The sequence below is a fragment of the Gouania willdenowi genome, chromosome 10 (genome assembly GCF_900634775.1).
Source record: "Gouania willdenowi chromosome 10, fGouWil2.1, whole genome shotgun sequence".
NCBI lineage: Eukaryota > Metazoa > Chordata > Actinopteri > Blenniiformes > Gobiesocidae > Gouania > Gouania willdenowi.
Window position 1 is genome coordinate 24,964,999 of NC_041053.1, and position 24,713 is coordinate 24,989,711.

At 38.2% G+C, this 24,713-nt stretch overlaps 1 protein-coding gene across 1 annotated transcript in view; it reads left to right on the forward strand.

The window, feature by feature from the left end:
• tenm2a (teneurin transmembrane protein 2a) overlaps window positions 1-24,713 on the forward strand; it is a 256,251-nt gene that overhangs the window by 88,527 nt on the left and 143,011 nt on the right. Inside the window, 4 exon segments of the mRNA XM_028458813.1 lie at window positions 2,232-2,276; window positions 2,398-2,436; window positions 3,992-4,285; window positions 12,744-12,797. Coding sequence (XP_028314614.1) covers window positions 2,232-2,276; window positions 2,398-2,436; window positions 3,992-4,285; window positions 12,744-12,797 — 432 coding nt within the window.

A 24,713-nucleotide genomic window follows, 5' to 3' on the forward strand; every position in this document is an offset into this window, starting at 1 on the left:
TTAGACGGTGTGGTGAGGAAAAGTCAAGCTGTGCAACACAGAGACCTGCTGCCTATACTTTGCCTGTCAAACTTCTAACAACTGACTGATTTATTATTTCTCAAAAAGACATGCCCCTATCCAAAACAAGCTGTGGACATTTCTACTTGTAGGCATAAACTGCACTTGTTTACTCCCACTCACATAAATTCAGAGTTTTATCCTGGGAATGGTATTTAAAGTAACATGTTTTTTTTTGTTGCTGCCTAAAATGGTTGCATACAGTATCCAACTGGGTCGCTGTCAAGGTGTAACTGCAAATGCTTCCTACTTGTCCTCTGGCCAACCAATCTGCAACACAGCAGATAGGTTTCTACCCTGTCCTTTGTGTTGTCTATTTCAGGTCAATCTCTACAGAAATTAGCACTAGCATTCACACACTGGCAGTGTTTTGCCACAACGTGAGCACACACACTCGAACACAGACAAGTGGGTCAATGCCTTTGCACTGATGTTCGTCCAGGTGTTGCAAACCAGTCGGACCAACTATTATTTAGTTAATTAGCATTGGATTTTAGTAGAGTGATTTTTAAACACATTTGACTCATGTTCTATGTGTTTGACTTTAGCCCACCTGTGTCTAAATCCAACTAGGAAAAGCAAATTGCCTGTCGATCTTGGTCTTGTCACAGACTCTTGTCGAGTCCGAGACAAGACCAAGATATTTAGAATGTGACCGGTCTAGAGTACGCCAACACTACCTTTAAGTAAGATATAGACAGATATTTTCCTTGTTGGATTTAGACACAGCTGGGCTAAACACACATGATATTCTCATGATATGACCATCACTTGTATTTTAAAGAAACTAAAACTAAAGAGAGAATGTTCTTTAACTGTTCAACCTTGTCATGGTCTTTGAAATAGATTTTTTTGGCCTCAGTCTTGGTCTTGACTCGGTCTCGACTCCCAAAAGTCTTGGTCTTGTCTGGGTCTCGGTGCATTCTAGTTTCGGGCAAGTCTTGGTCTTTAATAATGTGGTCTTGAGCGCGCTACTTAAAGGTCCTGCACCTTAAGGCAGGCATAGAACAGTTGTACAGACTTGGTTTTTATATGTTGGCCTTGGGTTGTCCCAATAATAACAAACACTCAATCATTCAGTCCTATAGGTACTGTTAGGGTAAGAAGGAAGAAATAAACAGATTTAAAAGTAACTTGCAAGAGTAGAGCATTCTCGCTCTACTGTAGCATGCTAACCACAACTTAACCATGTGGCCAAGTGTTCAGCTTAAATAAAATGCATAAAGATTTTTGTTGGATGAGATTTAGCGGTCACCTTGTTGAACCAACTTTTCTTCTCTTTCGAAAAATACTCTTTAGATGGTACTCATCGAGATACAAATGATATTATACTACATATTGTTTCTACTACAAGATAATACACCACAACACTGCACCAAGCGAGAGAGAGTGACACTTTCAGGAATGAAATGCACCTTTTAAACATGGATAAATCATACCTGACAAGTGACAACGTAGACTAACTGGACATTGTGTTGTACAAAGTGACAGTCACTTACTAAATTAACACACCAGATGTGAATAACCTACAGCTTCTGGCAATACTATTTGCTTTTCAAAACGTTATGTGTATGATAGGTGATGTTTTCTCTGGCAGTGTGTTGTGGACAGATAGGCATTGATTTTTTTTTTTTTTTTTAATAATCCTTCTATTCATTTTGCCTCCACATCTGTCATAATATTATACAACAAACATGCAATTGGTTTTCTATTTGTAGAATAACTAAGATAGATTTTTACATCTGTTTCCAGCGGTAACACCCATCCATCTTTCTTTGAATACATGGTACATCGAGCTGTGTCTACAGCTGATGGCGATCAGAAGAGATTGGATTTTACATGTGTAATCACTGGTTATGGGATGTTAATTGCACAGAGCAGTGTCCTGCGGGATGCAGCATTAGATATGTGTGGCAAGCAAACACATCCATGCACACACAGACATAGACGCACTCATGCGCTCACTTTCATTTAATCTAACTGTGTATGTGGCGTGCTTGTTATACTAGCCGTGGCAGTGGCCCTATAATTGTCATCGTGGTTGGATGAGATGATCTGTATGAAGACTAATTGTGACTGTGATTGTGAAGTAGACCCTTTCCTTGCAAGCTGCTCAGTTCTGGATAATACACTGACTGATGTTAAAGAAACCATGTGCTCTACTCTCACAGGCCTCCTGGAGTTCTCTCCTGTCCTCCTTCGGTACTTCATCTCAGGTATGGGATCAGTGGCTGTAGCAGGTCTCAGTGCTGCAGTGTGAATAATCAATAATCATGTGAACTTTGAAGGTGGCAAATGTAGTAAATATATTTTTATTTGTATTTCTTTTCTGAAAAGTTGGAGAAAAGGATCCAAAAGAAAAGAAGAGAAGCACTGGTAATACTCCTCGATGTGCAGTGTTTGGGTTTCTTTGCATTGCAGCTGATTAGAAGCTTGGCAAGCTGTAGCACATTAACTGAATTCACCTGTGGAGTCATTCAATTGTATCTGGTCTCTAGTCTAGTCCATCTGTTCCTGTGAGTAGAGGTAAAAAAAAAATCCTCCCTCTTCCTCCAGATCTTGAGTTTTAAGTGAGGCTGTGAAGAGGAGTTGTGAAGATTCATCTGACAATTTTCATCTGTTTAGTTCCTCTTTCTTTGATTGCGACCGTACGCCTGATGAGTCACAGTTACCCCGCCACACAGCTGTCTGATTCCTAGTGCGCTGATTCACACTGAGTGCCATCACAATGCCAACTTCTCCTCACTCGCCTCTTCCTTTACCCTCCATTCAAACCGCTAATGAATTAAATCACAACTGTTTTTCTCCTGATCCCCTTACCCTAACAGCTGATGGCGAGCAATGCATCCAGAATACTCTTTTAATTAGTATACAGAATAAATTGGTTGACCATGCCTTTTTCTCTAATTGCTTTTTCCTCTGTTTGAATTTAATTGGGCTGCAGCACTGTTTATTGATCTCCTTTGATGCGCTTTAATTTGGATAATTTTATATATTTATTTTAGATGTGACGAGTCAGTTTATCTTAAGGGAGGGAGTGTTAGGCGGCAGGGCCAGTGCTTAGCAGACTGCATTACATGTAGCCTGCCTGGGGGTCGGTGTGTAATGGAAACTAGTAAAGCACATCCAGTGCAGTCTGGAAGGCTCTTTAATGACACATCAACACTAGGGGTGGGAGAAATAATCGATGCATTGTGATTCAGACATTGTAATTGATAATCAATTCATACATTTCCAATAATCATTTATTTAAATGAAATGTTACACAAAAAACAGTAAAAGGATATTTTAACGGATATTTTATGCTGGATAAATGTATTATTCGGAGCAGCCCATGGTTTAGGGTTTTTTTATTGTATATGTTACAAGCAGGGATGCTGCTACTTTGGCTCTTTATCATGTAGTTCTGACTAAACAGTTTGCTGGTTGAATAAAAGGTACATTTGTCTCCTGTATCTGAATGCTAACGCTATGGTTTTAAAAATAGCAGCAAGTGTATCTAGATGAATTGATTCATAATCGAATCACAGTCCCTATAATTGTAAACAAATTGTAAGTTGCCTAAAGATTTCAACCCCTTATGACTGTCCATGTGGATCAGTAAAGCAAAGGAGGCAAGTATTATAAGCTCTAAGAGGTCTATAATTCATGTTTTTCTTTGTTTTTTTTTTTAAGCGGCTAGTTCATGTTTTGCCTCTGATTCATACTGCGTCATCGTTTCCCCCTCCCGCCTGTCACAACAAAGCCCAAATGTTCCTCCTCCGCCTCCATAGTTTCATAATTAGTGTGTGCTTTGTGTGTGATTGTGGGTTTGTTTTCCAGATCCCACATGCAATTCCTTTCGCAATACTTCTCTGGTGCCAGTATCTTACATCAGTGTATATTAATCTCTACAAGCTCTCCTTTAACTTCTCCCACTTTTCTCCTAAAGGGGGGAACTTCACTCTGGCTGAGTTGGGAGTATGTGAGCCAGCTCCTCCTCCACATCCCGCTGCTAGTACCTACTGCCCCGACCTAGGCCTGCTCCAAAGAGGTTACTCCCTCAGTGCCGGTTCGGACGCTGACTCGGACCCAGAGGTACCACTGTCTCCCGATCGAGCCATCCAGATGTGGGGTGGAAGAGGTGGAGTTAAGTCCCGCCGCAGTTCTGGAGTGTCCAGCCAGGACAACTCAGCCCTCACACTCACCGACTCTGAGAATGACAACAAGTCAGATGATGAATCCGGTAAGACGCTGTGCTGGTTCAGATTTGAGAAAGTTAAATTAAAGAATCCGGAAACTATGCAAAGTTAATGATGAGTACTAGATGCATGAAGAAATATTGCAGTAAAACAGAAAGTATCTATCATAGATATTGGTAAAAACCTTGAAACGTCCAATTAGTAAGAGGAGCATATATTGAGTGGAAGTGGTTGTGATCTAAAAACCAGGGTTTGGACATCCACTTGAGACACATCCTTGTTTTTGTCAATAACACTTAACTGGATCTTTCTTACTCCACTGCTTTTAAGCACTTATCTGCTGACATCTCATCACTTGTCGGTAAGCTTTAAATCATGTTGGTGTATTTTGTGATGTATAATTGTTTACTTAGAATATTGTGAACAAACAAAAAGATGCAGTCGTAGAGAAGCTAATCTTTGTTTTAATTGAGGCGCGAATTGTGAGTTTTTCCCCAAGGGGAATTTCTTTTCCGTGGAAACTTTGTTTATCGTCAACTTCCCATTTCCTTGTTAATCTTGACTCAGTCATAAACCTGTGTGTTCACGCCGTTGAGGTGTCAATTGAGGTTAATGAAAAATGGAAGGAAGGAAGAGCAACAGTCCAATTAATTGAATCCACTGCAGATCCACCTCTGTTGGACTACGAGCGCGCGAATCAAAAAGAACTTCTGCTGATCAAACTACTCAACACCTATTAAACACATTGAGAAACACCTTCCCAGGGATGTGCGTCTCATCCAACCGCCCGATAATTGCTTTGTGGGTAATTACCAAGCTAATCTTGCAGCCACAGATATCAGCTTTAAACGGCGCTCTCACTCGGTCTGTCTCAGAGCCAGGAGAACGTGCAGAGTTTTCTGTTTTTGGCATTTCCAGACCTTGTAAAATTAGCTTAATCCATTGCTGCCGTGTGATAATTATTCGCCAGCGGATGATGTCACACAGTCTGATTTTTGAGAAGGTCAAATGCTTTGTTTTCTTCTTTGTCATCAAAGGGATTGCTAATATTTGTGTGCTTGTACCAAAACATTTACTTTTTTGGAAAGTAGTTTCATATTTGCGGTTTTGCAGAACACATGTCTAATCGCGTGCATTATTAATTTTAAACCCAAAGTATGAAAAATACATTCTGTGGAACTTGGAACTGGAGTCGCATGCTTCTCTTTGCTCCTTTCAATGACGTAGATGAGATGGAAATTTAGTTCATGCTCGTGCACCACTACCCCGAGCTGTGATCAGACAGATTGCAAAGCAGTGTGGTAAAACCACCAGGTGTATGCACATGTTATCAAGTCAAATTATGACACTTCAGCTATGAATAAGGAAATCTTACCCTCGTGATAAGAAAGCATCTCATCACTAGAGGTGTAAAGAGTATTGATATTTCCTACTCAAACACAAGTACTGTTATTTGATTGAAATTGTACTCAAGTACACGTAAGTCATACATAAAATTCTAAAGTACAACTAAAAAGTAGCTCAATTAAATAGTACTCAAAGTAAAAGTTACTAGTTACTTTTATCCCCATGTTTATTGTTGTAAATCTTGTCATGGTTCCCTTGCATATAGTACACATCTCATGTATACACTTAAACAGGAAGAGACTAAATCTTGCACAATTGGAACTTAATTTATTTTCCACAAAGCGATCTGTGTAAAATAAAAGATTTGTCAAAATTCACAATTAATTTTTTTTAATAAAAGAACACCAATAAATTCAATTCTAAATAAATTATCAATATAGATACATTTATGAACTTTAAAACTGAGAAAATAACTTCCATTCAATGCTGATTTGGCGCCGTGCATTACATTTAATCTGATTGGTCGACTATGATGTGATGCATTTGATTGTTGTCTGGTCATTTTTTTGTAGTTTCACAATGTTCGTTGAATATTTTTAAAACAAAAAACATATATATATATATATATAATTTACTCAATAACTGTTGAGTGTAGAAATGTAACAAATTACTTATTTTAAAATGTACTTAAGTACAAGTAAAATTACTAATTATACTAAAAAAGTACCTATAAAAGCAACTCAATTACAGTAACATGAGTACTTGTGATCTGTTTTCTTCACATCTAAACTAGTCTAGGTTTCTCCCAATCACTAAGAAGGCTGTATGTGCATATAGTTCTATATAATTCATCTATTATTGCTTGTTGGATGGTGTTTACAATCAATGTAATTACCCAAGCATAAAACCTACAAATTAGTGAAAGTGTGAAGCAATGGTAGTGTCAAAATGGCAGGTGCAAGATATGTGGTTCTAATAATAGAGAGTGACAGAGGCAGGCAGAAACATCATAAACACATGCTAACAATTCAAAGGACTGTGGCGTCTTGCCGCACCACTCTCATCTCTCTGTGTCTTCAGAAGTCTCACCTCCACACATTCTCTCCATCTCCTCTCCATCTTTTATTTCTTCATCTTTAGATGCCTTCTCATCTCCCCTGTTGGCTCACGCTTTGCCTCTCACAATCGCTTGTTACGCTCCTACCGGTGAGGCTCCCCAGCTTGACTGACAGGTGTCAGTTCTTGGGTCTCAGGTTCCCCTCCAGGGCGCAAATGCTCACATGTATGAATGTGCTTGTGAGCAAGACTGCAGATTTCACTGCTAAAATAGAAAGCCTGGAGAAATGTTGACAGATACTACAAACACTAATGCTAACAAAGTGTGTGCTACTTGAGTCAGAAAGGAAACTGGCAGCTAGTGTAGACCTGACTTAGATATTTATGGATTTTCTTTGCAGTTCTTTGTACCTACTTATCTAGTTTATGCTATTCGTTAATAATATCAGATGTGTGAAAAAAAGGAATATGACTCAACAGTGTTTTTCTCATTTTTTTTTTTCTTTTTTCGATTTGCAGAACAAAATGTGCCGATTAAATCTTTGATTTCTGTAGAAGTTAAAAAGTCTGAAAACCAAGGCGAACAAATTCAGTCAATAGCAACTAAAAAAGTGTTATCTTTGTAATTGTGTGATTGATTTTTTTTTTAAATGCCTCATCCACTTGCTAGTCTCAACAAAATTAGCACCACATATACACCTATTATTTCTGGTAGAGATGAGAAGTATATTTATGAGTGGATGAATAGATAAGAAGAAAAACAATATAGAACAGACATTTAAAGGGTATTTTATATGTGCATGTCTTTGTCCGTGTGCATATTAGAGTTGAGTGATAAGGCACATGGTGGCTAAGGTCCTGCATGATAACATTTTATTGCAGAACTAACTCACAATAGTAGAGCCAATCAGTGATCTACTCAGGCCAAACATGCACGCTCTAACCCAAACCCAATCTATTAGCAGTTTGTCACTATCTTATATATGCATCAATTATAATTCCATTTAACAGGTTATTTTTTACTTTTTTTTTTTTTTTTTAGGGATTCAAAGCTTTAGGGAAGCTTTGAATTGCTAACTGTACCAGAAACCATTTCTCTTACCTCTGAGAAACGTTAATACCAGCAATATGGTGGTCATAGAGGCTAAACCAGAGACAGAAGCTGCAATTCTGTTCGCCTTGGAAATACACAAAATATAAATGGCTGAATAAAAACTTGTGGAAACATCTGACTTTTGGAAAAAAAAAAACACTAAATATCGCTAAAAAGCTTTTACGCTTTCATGAAGAGGAATTTCAGACGTTTCGATTTTGAAATGTGTCACAAAAGCCCTATGGAAACTAGGGGTTTGCCGATCCGATAATGATATCGGATATTGGTCCGATATTAGCCAGCTCTATGATAAAAAAAAATGTTCCGCTCCAGCACTTCCATCCATAGTTGACTGTGGTTCACACTACAACATTTTTTTTTTCAATTGTAGAATACTGTAGATATTATGTTGAAGTTTAAAATGTATGTAACCAACTGGTTAATAATAAATGGGTCAGTTTTTCTCATACCTACTGTTGCTGACTATTGTTCTCTGTTTGAGTAACATCACTTGATCAAACCTTTTCTAACATTCCACACTACAAAATAAGTAATAAAAGTATGTATGATTTGTGCTGATATCGTATCGGATCAATATCGGTGTCGGCCAATACGTAAGGCTGCAATATTGGTATATTGTCGGAAGTGAAAAAGTTGTATCGGGACATCCCTAATTGAAATGGCTATGTACATGGTCACATAATGTGAGGTACCTGGTCACATGACAACTTCTCTCTGTGGAAACATGGCGCGGTACGTGTAAACAGAAGAGGAGACCAGGACATTTCTTAGCATTATTCTTAAAAATTATTACTGTCACATTAAACAGCAAACAACAAAGGAATATGGTTATAAGGTAGGTTTGGAGCGTCCATCTTGGAGTCTCGCGGGATGAGATTTCCTCGGGAGTTACGAGGCTCCTGCCCAAAACAACCTTCAATGGAAAGACGTTCAAAGCACAATTATACTTTGTCGACATTTAGAAATATCGCTTTCATTTTGCTAAAATCTGTAATGGAAACCCAGCTAGAGCTCAACAACCTTTGCTTCACAAACATTTCCCTTTTATTGTTAAAGATGACGTTACCTGTGTTTCCTCTTTCTTTCCCCAACCACATTACCTCCCTCCATTAACTTTCATGTACTGTAGAAAGTTTTATTAAATGCAGTGAAAACAGAGTTTCTGAACTACTAAATGAAAATAACAGCGTCTGATCGTGTGTACTGCAGGCTCTTTATTTTCAAATAGAGTAAGGCAAATCTGTTTTTCAGTAAAACAAGTTTTCCATCTCACTTAACTGCTAAATACCAATTACAGAGAGGCATGTAAAACCAGTGAAACTAGTTCAGTAAATGCAGGCCAGGGAATTCAAGCATTCTCTACATCCAGCTTTATTACCAAGTATTAAATAAAGACACTTCTGTTTTGTTGCTCCTTCTAGACACTATTAAAATAAAGACGCCTAAACATTGACTTGGCTTGGCTCACACAAAGTTCTTCTCATTTCCATTCAATCAAACTAGCATTGGAACGGAGAGCCTAGCTTGGAGTCTCCTCTAGGCAAAGAGGAGGAAGAGATTTACTGTCGCACTACGCGTCGCCTCGTAAAACGTCCGTCTGGAAACAGTCAGGAGAACAGGAGCACTTGTAAATTCCCACAGTAGTGCCTGATAGCTGCATCCAAACTGCATTGATCAGGAGGTAGAATGATTAAAACATGCATTGGCTTAAATAAGATCAGGCATTGAGATTGATTTAAACCATTAGGACGAAAACAACTTTATTATCCTCGCCTGAAGTCCAGTGTCCATTATTAAATGGGAAGCCGTTAAGAAAACAGGTCCAATCTAATTTACCATCAACAGTGTTTTCAATCACTTTTCACTTGCACTCACTAATACAACCAACCTTTATATACATACAATAAACCTGGGCCACTCACTGCACAGTCAAAGCAGCGTGCATGCTGATTAGCGGCTCCCAGACAGTCCCCCACTTCTTTCTTTTCTCACTCCGGTTTAATGTCTTCATCGAGGTGACTGGATAATAAATCATGAGTTAGTATTGTGACGTATGTGACAGGATGTATTAATCTCATAATTAGAGAATGAAAAGGTGGTGCTAAATTTAGTCTGGCCTTTATGGCTAACCCTGACAGCCTCAGGCCCCTCTCATCATCCCCCCCCACCCCTAACATTTTGGGCCTGTAAATGTAATTGGTTTATCTCATTCCCAAGGACAGAAAAGGTTAAGCTGGTGTTTATATTTTGTTGGGTGTTACAAACATACGTAGCACATTTTGGAGTCAAAGCGATTATCCCACCTGGACATTACTCCCCAGCAACCCACCTGCTGTATTTCTATTCCGCACTGCTGATTTCCCATTTCATCATTTCCTAAATTCAGTTTCATAGTTTATCCATTTTTAATTTGTTAATGTTTAATCTCTTTTCCCTAATTGGATGTCAAAACTGGCTACTAAACGTCTTGAAATGGTGCCAAACATGCTAATACGGTTAATTGAGTTGACCATTATTTTTGTTATTCCATATTTCTGTTCTACAGAAGTCACAGAAAGATCACGTAGTGCAAGATTGTGTGAGATTCGACATGTCATCCATTTACGCTCCGTTTATTGGACAGTAGGCCACATGTTTTACTGCCAAAAATATTGCATAATTGTGTGATATTGTTCCAAGACTTGTAGCGAAGGTTTTAGTCATGACATATAGTTATTTCCATTTCAGGAGGTGAAGGTCTTGTCTAAATTTTAGTTTTTCCGTCTTTTTACCCACACATTTTGTGGTAAAAATTGAGTGTAAATGTATGATATTGTTCCAAAACATGCAAGTAAGGATATATCCCATGGTATACTGCACTTTTCACTTGATTTTGTTGAAACATAAATGAATAAAAATAATAATTTAAAAAAAAAAGAAAAACAGCAACTACAATATTTCCATTCTTGTTTCAGGAAGTGAATTGAGTGAGTCAAGTCACTGACAGGAGCAAGTATTAAACCATCATTGGCATAATAAAGGTGCTTTAAATCATTGTCTCAATACAGTTTGAAATAGATAATAACAGACAAACAACATAAAAGTGAATATATATATCTTTTTTCCTTTCTTGAAAAATCTTCAGCTATAATTATGTTGGAAAAAAAGGACGATTTGAGCAAAGCGATTTTGCTGATTACCTAATCACAGCTAGTAACACATGTATCAGGGTCTGTATACCTGTTTTTTTTTTATTTATTTATTTTTTATTTTTATTTTAGCTGATATCTAAGTTTTCGTTTTACCTTAAAAAAAAATAAATAAATAAATAAAAAAAATCTGAAAGCATTGTTTCATAATGCTGACAACTCTAATAACATCAAATTATTATCAACCACTTAAAAAACAACAACAATCACAAGTGTTATAATCACAATGCACGTTGCGCAGTGACTGACATTTACATTTATTATAGCCTCTGCAGAAACTTCTTACTCTCTTCACATTGCTCCTGTCGGTCAAATTCAAGCAACACGTATGGAATAAGTCTTTTAGGGTCCCCCAAGACCATGGCTGTCCCCTTAGGTTCTTTGCCAATGTGTGAGTAAAATAGCTGAGTGAAAGCATGTGTGTGTGTGTGTGTGTGTTTGAGTGCTTGTGTATGTGTGTGCGTGTATAGGCTGGTGTGCACTAGAAAGGTTCGGGGCATTAGCCTCTGATTGAGTTTTCAGAGAGCAACGTTGGGTGCGAAATGCTCGACGATGGTCTAACAGAATTAGTAGCCTGTGATGAATGGTGTGTGAGAGCAGCCCTGACAGATCACTTTCACAAACACACACCACTGTGTGCACGCGTGCATATGTGTCTGTTTGAGTGTACACCTCTGCACTTCACCCGGTGGTTCAAGGACTTTTTTTCTTGTGAGAATGCATTGACAGCCTCACAAAGTAGTGCCGGACATACGCTCATGCTTTGTCTATCAGTAGTTGGTGTTTTAGTGTTCCCCAACACGTACTTTATTATGCCCAGTAATGATTGATCTGTTAAACTGTTAAATAGGCAAGGCCAATTTAATTGTGTAGCACATTTCCAGACGCCAGTCAAATCAATTTGATTTGCATTATATAGGAAATACTTCACTTGTAAATGATAAACACGGTTTCTTTTTCTTCTTCTTTTGACATATAGGAAGGAGACGCTCACGCACACACACACACAGAGAAATGCATAAAAGTAGTGTTAAAGAAAAGCCTAGGGATATTGATCACGATAGATGGATGCAACTCACATTAATGCAAGTGAGCTTGCAGCAAAAGAGAGGTAGACAGGAAGATGAAAACACCAAAGAGGAAACATTCCAGAGGGGCTTTTTACAGAAAATAACAGCTATACTAACACATGCCATTGTGAGAATTCTGTGCTGTAAATAGGCAGTTAGGTTTCAACCTGACTTAGTGGCTCAACTAAAAGGGAAATCACAGGCATTGTGAAAAACCACTTGCATTGGTCTTGTAACTTGCTGATGACTGCGCTGCCACCCTAATAGGGAATTTAGTGAGCCATAATGGCCATCCTCAGACCTGCCAGGGTTGGAAAGGGGAAGGAGAGCGAGAGGAAGAAAGAGCGCTGAGTGCAAATTGCGAATTCTCCATTCAATTATAAGTGATCATATTTTCCTCTGCATGGTGCTGAAACTACTTCTGTAATTTAATGGTCAGCGTTTTGCCTCCTAATGAACATACAGTAGAAGGTATCAGACTGAGAGCCTGCATGCAAAGGGACGGAGCTGATTGGAAGGAAGAACTCTACTTGCACTTGTTTACTCTCACCGTGTCTGGTTTTTGCTTTTATTTCTCTACAATAGATTTTATTTTCATCCAATTATGTCTTTTTATCTGCATGATGTTTTTTCTCCCCTGATCATTTTTATTTTGCCATGATTCATTTCATTTTCATAATTTTTATTTCTTGCTGTGTTCTTTCTTTCTTTTTTCCGTTTCCTTTAGCGTACTTAGATGATGATGAGGAGGAGAAGGACCCGTTTGGAGACTATGTGATCAGTAAGTCACGTCCAACCAGAGTCTCCCTGTAAATGTTTAACCTTCTTTGATGTATCCGATCGTATAGTGCGAGACTGTAATTAGCATCTCCCTTGTGTCCGTGGCATACTGTGTTGTGTATTCATGGCCATGGATAAAGCAGGCCATTACATACAGCGTGATAGTGGATAACTGGGGTCCAGCTGAGATGTTGCAGCATATCCATGTTGATGTCACAGCTACAATATTCCAGCCGAGCTCACACCAGCACATTATTGTTGTTATTGTTCAAGTTTGATCTATATGTACTCTTTTGTTTTCCCTTCTACAATCCAGAGCCACTGTTTTTCTTTACATGCCTCATCTACATTTACGAGCGCCTTTCATTATGATCTCCTGTTCATTAGCGCACGTCCAACTGGTTAATCTCTTTGCACTTCATCAGAGAAAATTTCCCAGAGGATGCGTTCTTTTCTTCACCCCCCCCCCCCCCCCCCCCCCCCCACACACACACACACAAATTCCCCCTGCTCCTCCACTACTGGGAATCCAGTTGTATATACTTGTGTTTAGGAGATTGTTTGTGTGAATTAGCGTTAATACTTTTGGTATTGGGTTTTGGCATTTTCATCTATTTTCATTAGCAAGAAGAGGAATCACGGAGCAAGAGTGGAATGTCAAAGAGAAGGACAATGATAACACTTGATGTGAAATTATGGGTTTATTTAATTTTTTCCAAGTTTATTAATAACTGTAATAATGTTTTAATAATTAGTAATAAATAATTGATTTTCAACTTAAATGCTTTTTGCATCTTAATGTTAACTCTCAAGGTCAAATATTTGCGGTAAAGAGAAATGAACAGGCATCCGTGCATTAAGATACAAATGTATAGATTGGCTTAATAACATCTTAATGCATCCTTATTCTTGTCAATTCTCCACTCCAGCTCCAGATGGGAATATTTAATGCAGAACAACACACAAACAATAGATAACACATTATCTCACGTAGAATGAAACTTTCTGTAAATCAACAATGAAACACCTTGACAGTAGGACTCCCTTATTTCGCTAATAATATATAATTGCTAAATTTCTCTCTTCTGCCTTGGTTAAAGTAGTGAAGCAATGGTCTTCAAGGCTTCTATTTGCTGAAGTTAATTTCCCTCTGTGCCTCATTTTATTACTTTATGGCTGTGAAGAAAATAGGTAGTGAATGTCCTCTGCACAATAATCTGTGGTGAGTAAATAGCACAATGTCCTTGAAATTATAAAGTCTCAAAACATATTGTATTTAATATTTGACTCATGCTTTATTAAGCCAACAAAGTAATGTAGTTATTACAGTGATTGCTTATAACATACAGGCAGTGTCAGAAAGGTGAGAAGTGCATTTGTCAACAACTCCCTTTCATTGCCGTTTCTGGATTTAGTAAAGATTTATTCCAATTATGTAAAATCTATTAGCTTTTTAACAGCTCAGTCTATTGGTTTATTACAAAAATGTACATCCTCACCGACAACCCACATATTATCCAAATATATACTTAAATTGTTTGTAAATTCAGCAATTGCATCATTCCGTCGACATGTTGTTTCGTATTTTCTAGTTTAGATGAATATTTCCAACGGAAAGTAAGTCTAGAAGGTGAAGCATTCATTGAGATGTCACTTGTCCCTAGAATGATGTACTGCCCTTTCATCTAGTGGGGAGGACATGAGTGTATGCTGCCATTAATCTTCTGAACAGGTGTGCTACAGTCGCGTCAGTGCACGATGCACAAAGCAACGTATAGTTATTTCTACCATTTCTGATTGGACTCATTTGAAAAATGTCACCCCATTATAACATGTCACATTTATCCATATCTCCTGCAGTGATCTGTTAGTGAACGCTGAGATGATCACGTTACTGCAACTGGAACCTTTCCTTAACCTTTCTCTGTGCTCAAAAGCTATTTATAAATGACAATTCAGTACAGGTATCTATTGTACCTGTTTACCATGCTCTAATCACTCTAGTAATCCAATATTCTACCTAATTTAAATCACTAAATGAAATGGTTAAGTGTTCGAAAAAATGAATTAGAGGAATGAGCTTTATAGTCTCCATCTACAAAATGAACTGAGTTATTTTGATTTTATTTTTTTCTCAGACCTAGAGCACATCATGTTTATATGCATGGCGTAACATTGGTGTAGCAAGCAGCAGCTTGGAGCAGATTTAACTTTATTGACTGTAAATAACTTGTGTTTAAATGGTGCACTCTACTCGGTGACTCAGCAACCGTAAGACAGAAAGTGTTGCTGCTGCTGCTGTGAAACACATTTGGGTGCTCTGCCTTTCTATACTGAATGATTTAGTAACAGTAACAAAACAACACTGGTTCTCCACTAAAGATAAGTTAGTTATTAGCAGGAAATGTACATTTTACAGTTGGAATGATGCTCAGAACTGGCCAGACACGAGTGTGGAGTAGAGTGTGCAAGTTGAGATAATTGTTTATTAAGATCATCTAATTACTGTAATGAAAACTGTGCTTAGCCGTAAATATAATTGAATTTTAGATTTTAGTCCTAAAAAAGCTCCCGCTCACTTTTGTACATATGTGAATATTAAAGCTGATAAAGTCATAGTGTATGCCTCATAAATCAATGAATTAAACATCACTGACTCTAAAAATAAAGAAAAAATAGGTCAGAGTTGCTGCTTGAACGTTTGTTTTCATCTCCACCGTAAAACAAGCCATTTTGTTTACATTTTTGTGCATTGCATTGTGGGATGTGGAGTCCCATAAACAGATGCATGGTATTGTTTTTACTTGATTCTTTGTTTGCCAGACAAGGAGGTGTTATAGTTTGTTCCCAGTATTTACTGTGGTATCAGATTAAAGAAAAAACACTTCTATGCACCCACATGCCACGATGTAATATGCGAACATTTCAACGAGGTGAAGATGAAAACAAACATGCAAGCGGTAATTTCAACCTTTTTCCTTTCTTTTTCAAGTAAATGACGTTCGATTCAGCAGGAGATAGGTACTCGCAGACCCCCACGACCCTGAAATGAGGAATACGCGTGTCTGAAAATGTATGGATCATGTTTGATTCATTGGTTTGTGAATATCACTGGAAGCAGTTTTTAGTTAAAATATGTTTGTGTCATTGTGGAAGAAGAACTAGTAGACAGAGTTTGGGAAACACCTTTGATGAATAGGGTACCCTTTGTAAACATTTGTCATTCATTTTATTGTATTATACCTGTCTCTAAGAAGGCTTAATACATGTACAGTATAATTATTGTCATTTTCAATTTTATGTCTAATTTCTTTTGTACAATTAAATTTACTGTATGTCATTGGTTGAATTGTGACAGAAGGCGGGAATACTTTGCGGTGTAAGTTTTTCATGTTTATTGCATGATGAAAAAAATCATTCCAGGGCTGAAAGATTTCTGGTGACATTTAATTTTTTTTTTTTATTATTTATTGTCAAAAAGTTTGCAGCAGTGTGAGCAGTAAAAAGTAGATGCTGTAGAGGGCATATTTTATAAGTGGAAATCCAAGCGAAAGAGGATGTGAAGCTGTGGGAGACTAGTTAGCATTGAGTGGTTGTTGTTTTTTTTCCCCCTGTAATGTTTGGAATGCACACTTTTTGCAGTCCTTATTCTCTAACAGAAAGTTAAAAATAGAGCACATCCAGCCATGGGCCATCCAAAGGAACTCAGCTACTCAGTTTTATTGCACTGTTAGTTTTCCACTGTCTGTACATCCTCATGCAGCAGCTGTGCCTGGCGTTCAGCATTTCCTCCTCCAGCAGAGTGATTATGACAGGCTGATTGGTGTTTTGTGTTCTTTGGGATGAGCAGATCAATGCAGGGCTGATAGCAAGGGCTGGGCCGGGAGCGGAGACGGAGAAAGAGAATTGGTGGGTTGAGGTCTTGTCACTTTCCAGTAGGAAATAGGGATTAGGAGATTTAGGGGGAGGGAAGGATTTAGTTAAAAAGGGATGATAGAAAAAGGGTTTGAGATGGGAATGCAGAAAAAAAAAAAAGATTCTGGGGGAATGTGAAAGGAGGAAGGAGAGTGATGGATAAAGAAAGATGGGGAGGAGGAGCAATTGAGAGCAAGATCCAGATTTACCACAACAGCAAAGGAGATGGTTGAGGATTAACATTCTGTGACTGTCTGCAAGCACAGGGATAATCTCTGGTGTCCTGCAGCGCACTGCGGGACGCCCACCATTGCTGTGGGGGGGTTGAGGCCTACCACCAAGGCAGCTACAGTATGTGTGTGTGTGTGCCTTTGTGTGTGTGTGTGTGTGTGTGGACGAGGTGTGTCAGGTGGAACGAGGTGCAGATTTCCGCCCTCCTACCTGGTAGAGTCCTAAGCAGCTTGATGGATATGTTCTGCAGGTGGCATGAGATGAACATTATGTTGGTGTTTATTTTTTTATAAGAGGCGGAAAGGCCCTCACTTCATTGCTACTTCCTTTCCCACTAGAGGGTTAGAGTCCAGCATTATGAGTGCACGTTGTATTACCCTATGTGCACAGAGAGAGAAAAGAAGAGGAGCCCGTAGATGGGTGCTTACCATTTTAATCCATATCGATTTGTGCTTCACACAGTTTTGTCTAAAGGAGACATCACTGCGGGGACACCACACAGCACAGCGGAGATCATCAATGTGTTACTGGCCAGTAGAGACATGCTATGTGTTTGTTTATATGTAAAGTCAACAAGAGACACTCCTGATATGTTGAAATGGTTTGAGGCGCACAAATTCACACACACAGCTGACCCAAACCAGTTAAGCCCCCTAGGCAACATGTACAGTAAATGCCTTCTTGCATCATATTTTTTTTTTGCTTAAGGCATTGGTTCCCAACGTTTTTATATCACAAATTTCTGGAGACACTTTTTTTGCTCTATTATAATTTTTATTTTTATTTTTTTCCGTTTGTTATACTGTTACAAATACAGAGTGTTACAAATACAGAGAGTAGCCAGTATTAGTGCAAAAAGTCACAATATGCGCCAGCTGAGATATTGTTTATCCTACATTTTATTTCAACTAGATTTCTATTTGAGAAATTGAAAGTATTGTAAGATTGTGTGTGGTATTTTAATTTGGAAACATGATTTAAGCTCTTTAGGCTTTCTTCCTCTTCCTGCACTGTATAATCTATATCCATTTCTGTGACATTATGTCTTATTTTTTTAATTGTGCAAAATAGATTTTAATTAATAATTTAAAAAAAATTCTAAATATAATTTTAATGTGTATTTTTTTTATTGTATTATTACTAGACATTTCAGGTAACCCCAAGGTTGAAAAACCCTGGTGTAAAGAATACTATAGCAGTGTTTTCTCAAATTGTGTGATTTTTGTCCAATTTTGTTGACATTTTTGTGGATTTTTATTTTATTTTTTTTATAGGGGACAACTGCAGCTGAACATTTTTCACCTTTAAAGGGGGGGAGCGAAAGAAATACAATTGAGAACCACTGTATTACAGTAACAAGACATAGTCTAAATTCTTCTTCTTCTTTTTCTTCTTCTTGTCTTTTTTGTTGTTGTGTAATAATCCCCCGAGCAACACCCTCAGCTTCTGCCCACACATGCAGAACATCACAGGTGGAGATTAAAGGGTTACTCCTGCTGTTAATGATTACTGTGAATGACACAAGGTAGCAATCTGCACTTACACGCTCTCTGCTCATGGCAGGGATGGGCGTTCAGCGGCCAATTAGGGTAATTCCCTCCAATTGGATGATTATTTTCTCCTTTTGCCGCTAATGATTTAGCAGTAAAGGAACATAGAAGCTATGTTTTCTATGATGACATTTATTTATTTTTCGCTGATACACAAGTCTTTCCAAAATTCCATTCATAAGCAAGCACAGCATAAGAAAATTGGCAATTTGATTAAAACCACAGTTCAGCAAGATAAACGATGGTTGCACCTAAGTCGATATTTCTGTTCAAACCGTTTCATCCCCACTCAATACTTGCTTTATTAGGTTGGCCCAGTTTTATAGCGAGTCCGATGGGGAAAAAAACGGAGAATAGAAGAGGAAATCTATATTATGGTTTCTAACTTCTGATTGTGTAAGTCCCTTTTGTTTTGCCCCTTAATGCTTAGAGTTGGCTAATCACTAGACAAGTATCTGACTTTATTCCCCATGTCTATAACCGAGCATGGAGACAGGCTGTTGTCTCAGCTGGTCCCCAAATCCCCTTTTCTGAACCCTTTCCCTAGCTGAGCCAAGTATCAGTTGTACAGACGTAAGCCAAGGAAACAGTGATGTTTTTTGGTTTTGTTTTTTTTGGGGGAGCTTTATCAGCTGTTTTGGTTTTTCAGTAATGTAATGCCATGACTTTGGAAGCCGTGTCTTTGTTTTCCCTCTTTTTGTTTGCCGGATGAAAAGCTCAGTCCACTTCATGTGGGGATGCATCCATCCCACTTGTTATAATCAATAGAGCACCTCGGTCACCTTTATGTGTAATCAATGGGTCAGCTCAGACTCTGCCTGCATCTGTCCCTAGTGGTCCCTTTGCAAAGTCATAACTATCTATTTTAAGGCAGACAGAAGCAAGTCACTGTAATCAATAACAGCGCATGTGGTACATAAGCCTCAAGCTGCTATTAAAGATCAGTTGCATGGCCAGTTTAATAGAAAGTTATTTCAACTAAAGCACAACAATCTTTCAGTTTGTGCACAAACCAAACAAAAACGAACGACCATTTACAAGGACAGGAATAAATGGTCCGAAAAGCACGTGTCAGCGAGCAAAGCAACCTGAGCTCGTTTGAATGATTACAAAGGGTGGCTTTATATTTATTCCAGTGACAGTTTGCAGAATTACAACACCAATAAAACTGTTGCTGTTGGCTAAAGAACAGATGCTAGGGATTAAGAAAGAGTCTTTCCAAATCCTGTTCCAAGTATTCAAGTATTTTTTTTTTTTTCCACATCTGCATGCACAAAAAGAAACATTTTTTTTTTTTTCCTGAAACACTTGAGGATACAAAAGATTATTTCAAATAATAAAGACAAATTCCCGTATAAAAACAGATGCTTCAGTGATTTCACGATCACATTTAGTTATATATTATAACAAGAAATTTAATGTATTTACATATTCAGTGTACATTTTAGGTGTCAGGTGCTTGGGAGAAGAAGATGACATAAAACTTTAGTGATCCCCCAATGGAGGAAATTTAGATGTTGCAGCACCTCCAAAAAAACAGGGAAACAGGAAATATAACATCAAACAATAATGAAATAAAGGAAGAAAAAATACAATAGAATTAATTAATACAAGGTGGTTGGCACCAATTCTGCAACATCCTCATTATCCTCATTTATTATGACTTGCCTCATATCAGACATGGGCAACTATCAGCCCGGAGGCCACATGTGGCCCTCAGTCTAATTACAGTATGTGTGGCTGTGGCTCCTAAAGTAAATGCACAGAATGACTCCCAAAAACACACATAATGACAGGAAAAGACCCCCAAACAACAGCAGAAATACACAAAATGACTTCACAAGAGGGCAACAAAAATAAACAAATGTAGTCTAAAAACACCGACAAAGACGATAAATATACAAAAATAACAGAAAATGAACATATGGACAAAGAAATTTCACATTACCAAAAAAACCCACAAAACGGCTGTCGGCTCTCCTCCAACGTTGTGGCTTTGGCGCACGTTGGTTTTCGAGTGGCTCTTTCACTCACGGTGTCTTTTAGCTCTGCATCGACAAGTCCAGAGCTCCTAGACATCACCACTTGACGCCTCCGGGCTCATGTGTGCTGTCCTTCACTGCCGCAAAGTTCAAGAACTTCACTGCTAGTTCTGTGTCACAAGGCCAGAGCTCACGGACCCCAGCACATCTGCTGCTGTCCCAGATCACGTCTCTCGACGCCCTCCGGGCTCCTGCGCTTGTAGGTCCCTCTCCCGAGCCTTGACCACCGTGTAAGGCCTGGGTCCAGGTCCGTACCATGGTACCCAAGCTCCTGAAGTCTAGCAATCCATTTGCCATTAAAACGCTGTCTTGGACGTCGGGCGCACATTGTCCTGCATCCCTGCTAGCACCTGCGTTAGCCGCCACGTGGTAGCATAAAAGCTAATCCACCTGCTCTTCCTGTCTGCGCCAAGCGGAGATGGAAACCGAGGCTCCTCTAACCGAGGGAACGGGATACACTGCGGCTCACTGCACGGCGTTCGACACACGCAGCCTCGTCTGAAGAAGACGTTAAATATACAAAAATAACAGAAAATGAACATAATGACAAAATCATTTCACACTGACCTAAAAAACCCACAAAGCTACAACAAAAACATTGGTAGCCGTTGGTTATTATTCTAAATGTTCACAAATTTTGATAATGTGGCACTTGGATCAGACATTGTTGAGGCCCCTGCTGCGATAAAAGTTGTCCTCCTCTGCCTCATATAATGAAAGTATGAATGTTTGGTGGTGGTAAGGGGATCTTGTGCTCTGTTGGGCAACCACACTACTCTTAGACATAACCTACCTGCATGGATTTAACTGTGCATACTGCTAGTGTGTATTCTTTGTAAAAAAAAATTATTTTACTATTTTACACAACCTTTTTAAATGATTGATATCTAATACTAAATGTATACTGTACACATATATGATGGCACGAAAACTAACATCTAGAAGAGATGTTTTACACTTTCCTAACCTTAAAAGGTCCAGTCAAACACTGCCTTGCACACGAGCTGCCTTTTCAGGTTTAAACGCATTAACACATCCAAAGATGCTTCAGCAATATTTCACTGCACACCTCAGCACCAAACAAAACCGTTTCATCCTGGTCAATCAATATTTATGTCTCACTCGTGTGTGTACAAAAATTGCAACCATAGCCCTCTGAACCTATGAAAAGGTAAATAAATGGACTAATTTGCACATAGGTTGGTTTTCTTCTTCTTTTCTGTCAGGAACGTTATGACATTTCAAGTAAATCATGAAGGAAACAAACACAGAGGTCGTCACTGCCAACAATCCTATAAAAAGTTCAAGTAAAATGCAAGTCGGATCGATGCACATTTCTGACTCATGTTCTGTCATATCTTGTCACAAGCATTCGTATTGATTGCACTTACTTTGATTTTAAGCCCTACTCTACCTTCTTTCTCCTTTCTCGATTTCTCAAACCTTTCAACATTGTAAAAGTCAGCCAGTGTCATCTGTTGCAAAAAAAAAAAAGAATCTTACTCCCATCATGAAGAATTTTTTAGCTTTGACCTCTAGATTAAAATTCTAAACAATAGTGCTAATTTGGCAATTGCTTGTGAATTAAGCACATTAATATTATTACGTCTATAAACTATAAAAATAAAATAAATCTACACAAAAACAAAGTATAAACTACATTATTTGTTGATGTGGATTATAATAGATTCATTTCATTATTTGTTATCCCTAGAAATGCTTTTGTTTAGTCAAATTTTATTATACAATTAAATAATGTTTCATATCATCAATAACTAACAAAAAATAAGTTGTCATAGATAATTGATTATTTTATGTTTTGGAAACAATCCATATTGTAGCATCACTACTTTATAATAATTACAAAATCAGTCAAAATAATAATCTGTGTGCGCATGTCTGTGTTTAGTTCATTTTTCTCTATATAAAGTACTTTAAATTTATGCAATAGCTTCATTTCGCACGGACACAAACATGCGGGAATCCAAAGAAAGAATAGCAATATTGGGCAAGAAGAATCGGTGCTAAAAAAATATGATAAAGAGCAATAAACATATAATCCTGACACAGGATGTGCTTATAAAGCTGAGTTAGCATTTTTAAAAGCACTTCCTCAATGCTTCACACCTTACCATAAAATATCCATTTTATATATTTTGGGCGACAGGTGCAGGTTAACACATTTTATTAAGTGGTGAACTAAGCTGGGTAAAATACAAGGACGTGATAATGTGGTGGCGTGCCAATTTACCAGGGAACAAAACTTTCTTTCAAAAAAAATCTAATTATTACATTTATTTTAGAAATAAATAATGGGGTTTTTTTTCTCAGAAACAGTGCTTATAACAATCGTTTGCTTCAATAGGGCCTTTCTTCATCTCCACTTTCCTATTGTATTCACAGTTCGTTGAGTTTTACAGACCTGGTGTCGTGTTTTTCAGCCATTTACTCACACAGTGTGCATATTTGCTGTAGTCTCAATTAACTTTGAGGGGGCAGGAATGCTATATCGGTCCGTAGCACAGCGAAAATGTCAAGAAGGATGCAACATAAAGATCTTTTTCCATGTCAACAGGGTTTTTTTCTTTCTCAGGACCTAACCTTTTCTACCTAATTGTATCCTTTTATTTTCAAATGTGTCACTTGGTTTTTTTGAGGTTACATACAGATGACAGCATATTTTATTTGCATTTTAGGTAAACAATTTGATTGCATAGTTTTTGTGTGTTGAATGTATTTATAATAGTATATGCATTTTTTTTGCCTACTCAATTCATTCCGTCAGAGATGATAGCAAGAGAGTGTTAATAATATCTTCTGTCCTGAAGAGAGGATCCTGGAGTGTTCTGGCATAAACCTATTCACACACACACCCAAACATTTCTGCATACATACACACAGAACCACACAAATGTATAATTTAACAATTAGCCACGAGTGTACTTGACTTTGTATGTTAAGGACCCATCCAGGGATTGGTGGTGCGAGATAAGCGGCATGAAAATTGAGAGATTATTCCCCATTTACTGCACTCCCACTCGCAAGGTTACACACACACACACACACACACACACACACACACACACACACACACGCGTACACCTCATTTTATTAGCCTTGCCGTGATGCCTAGGCTTAAAAATAAAACCCATATACGTTATCAGTTTCACTGACTGTTGCTGTGTCATATATAGCCCATTTCCTGTCCACACACTTCGCAACCATGCACAGTCACACACGTACACTTTTGCGGAGGCTGTGTGTTGGGACAGTGACAGTGAGGTTTGGCAGAAAGACAGCAGACGTTGTTCTTTGACATCAAACGTTTGGGAGCAAAATCTCACTTTCATGCTTACTCACTATATATCTCCCTGTTTCTGTCTCTCTCTCTTTCTCTCTCTCTCTCTCTTTCTCACACATACACACACACACACACACACACACAGGCAAGCACATTTACTCTGATCTTGTTGCCAAAGCTCTGGCTTGGAAGGCCTAACACACAACGCACAGACCGGGACACACACACAAAAACACACTGATATACACCCAAAATAAAGTATTGGATTAAATTTCATAAGCCAGAGGTAAAACCTGCTCCATGATGTGCAAGTTAAACACATTCAGAAGGTGTGTTTATACCCTCCTATCACCATGATGTGAATTATAACTACTGATAAATACAAACAGGTTGTGAGCAAACAAACAAGTGATGCTTTCAAGGCACAGTGAGCCATACAGTGACGTGTAATGCACCCCTTGAGGGATCAAGAGTGACTAAACCATATATAATTGCATGTGAGTCATATGCTCACCAATGCTCTGTTGTTTGTATCAATGTGATGTTTTAGAAGAATGGGGTTCACACATTCAGTTGAAATCCAAATAAGTAATTTGTATGTTGTTGTATTTGTTCATTTCAGCTAAATATTCTTTTGTTTTTCTGATGCGACTTGTGATGGTCAAACACCTTTCTAACACTGCTTTCTCACCCAATTCATGTGGTACATCTCACATTAACTCAACAGTAGGCTTGTATTTGCGTAGCTTGTTTGGGCTTGCTTGGCATCCATCTGTCGTATACTGTGGTTTGGACCAAACCACTGATCATTGTGGGTGATTCCACTATGGGCTCTTTGTTATTCCTTTGAACATAAATTAAAACAATTGGCACAGTAA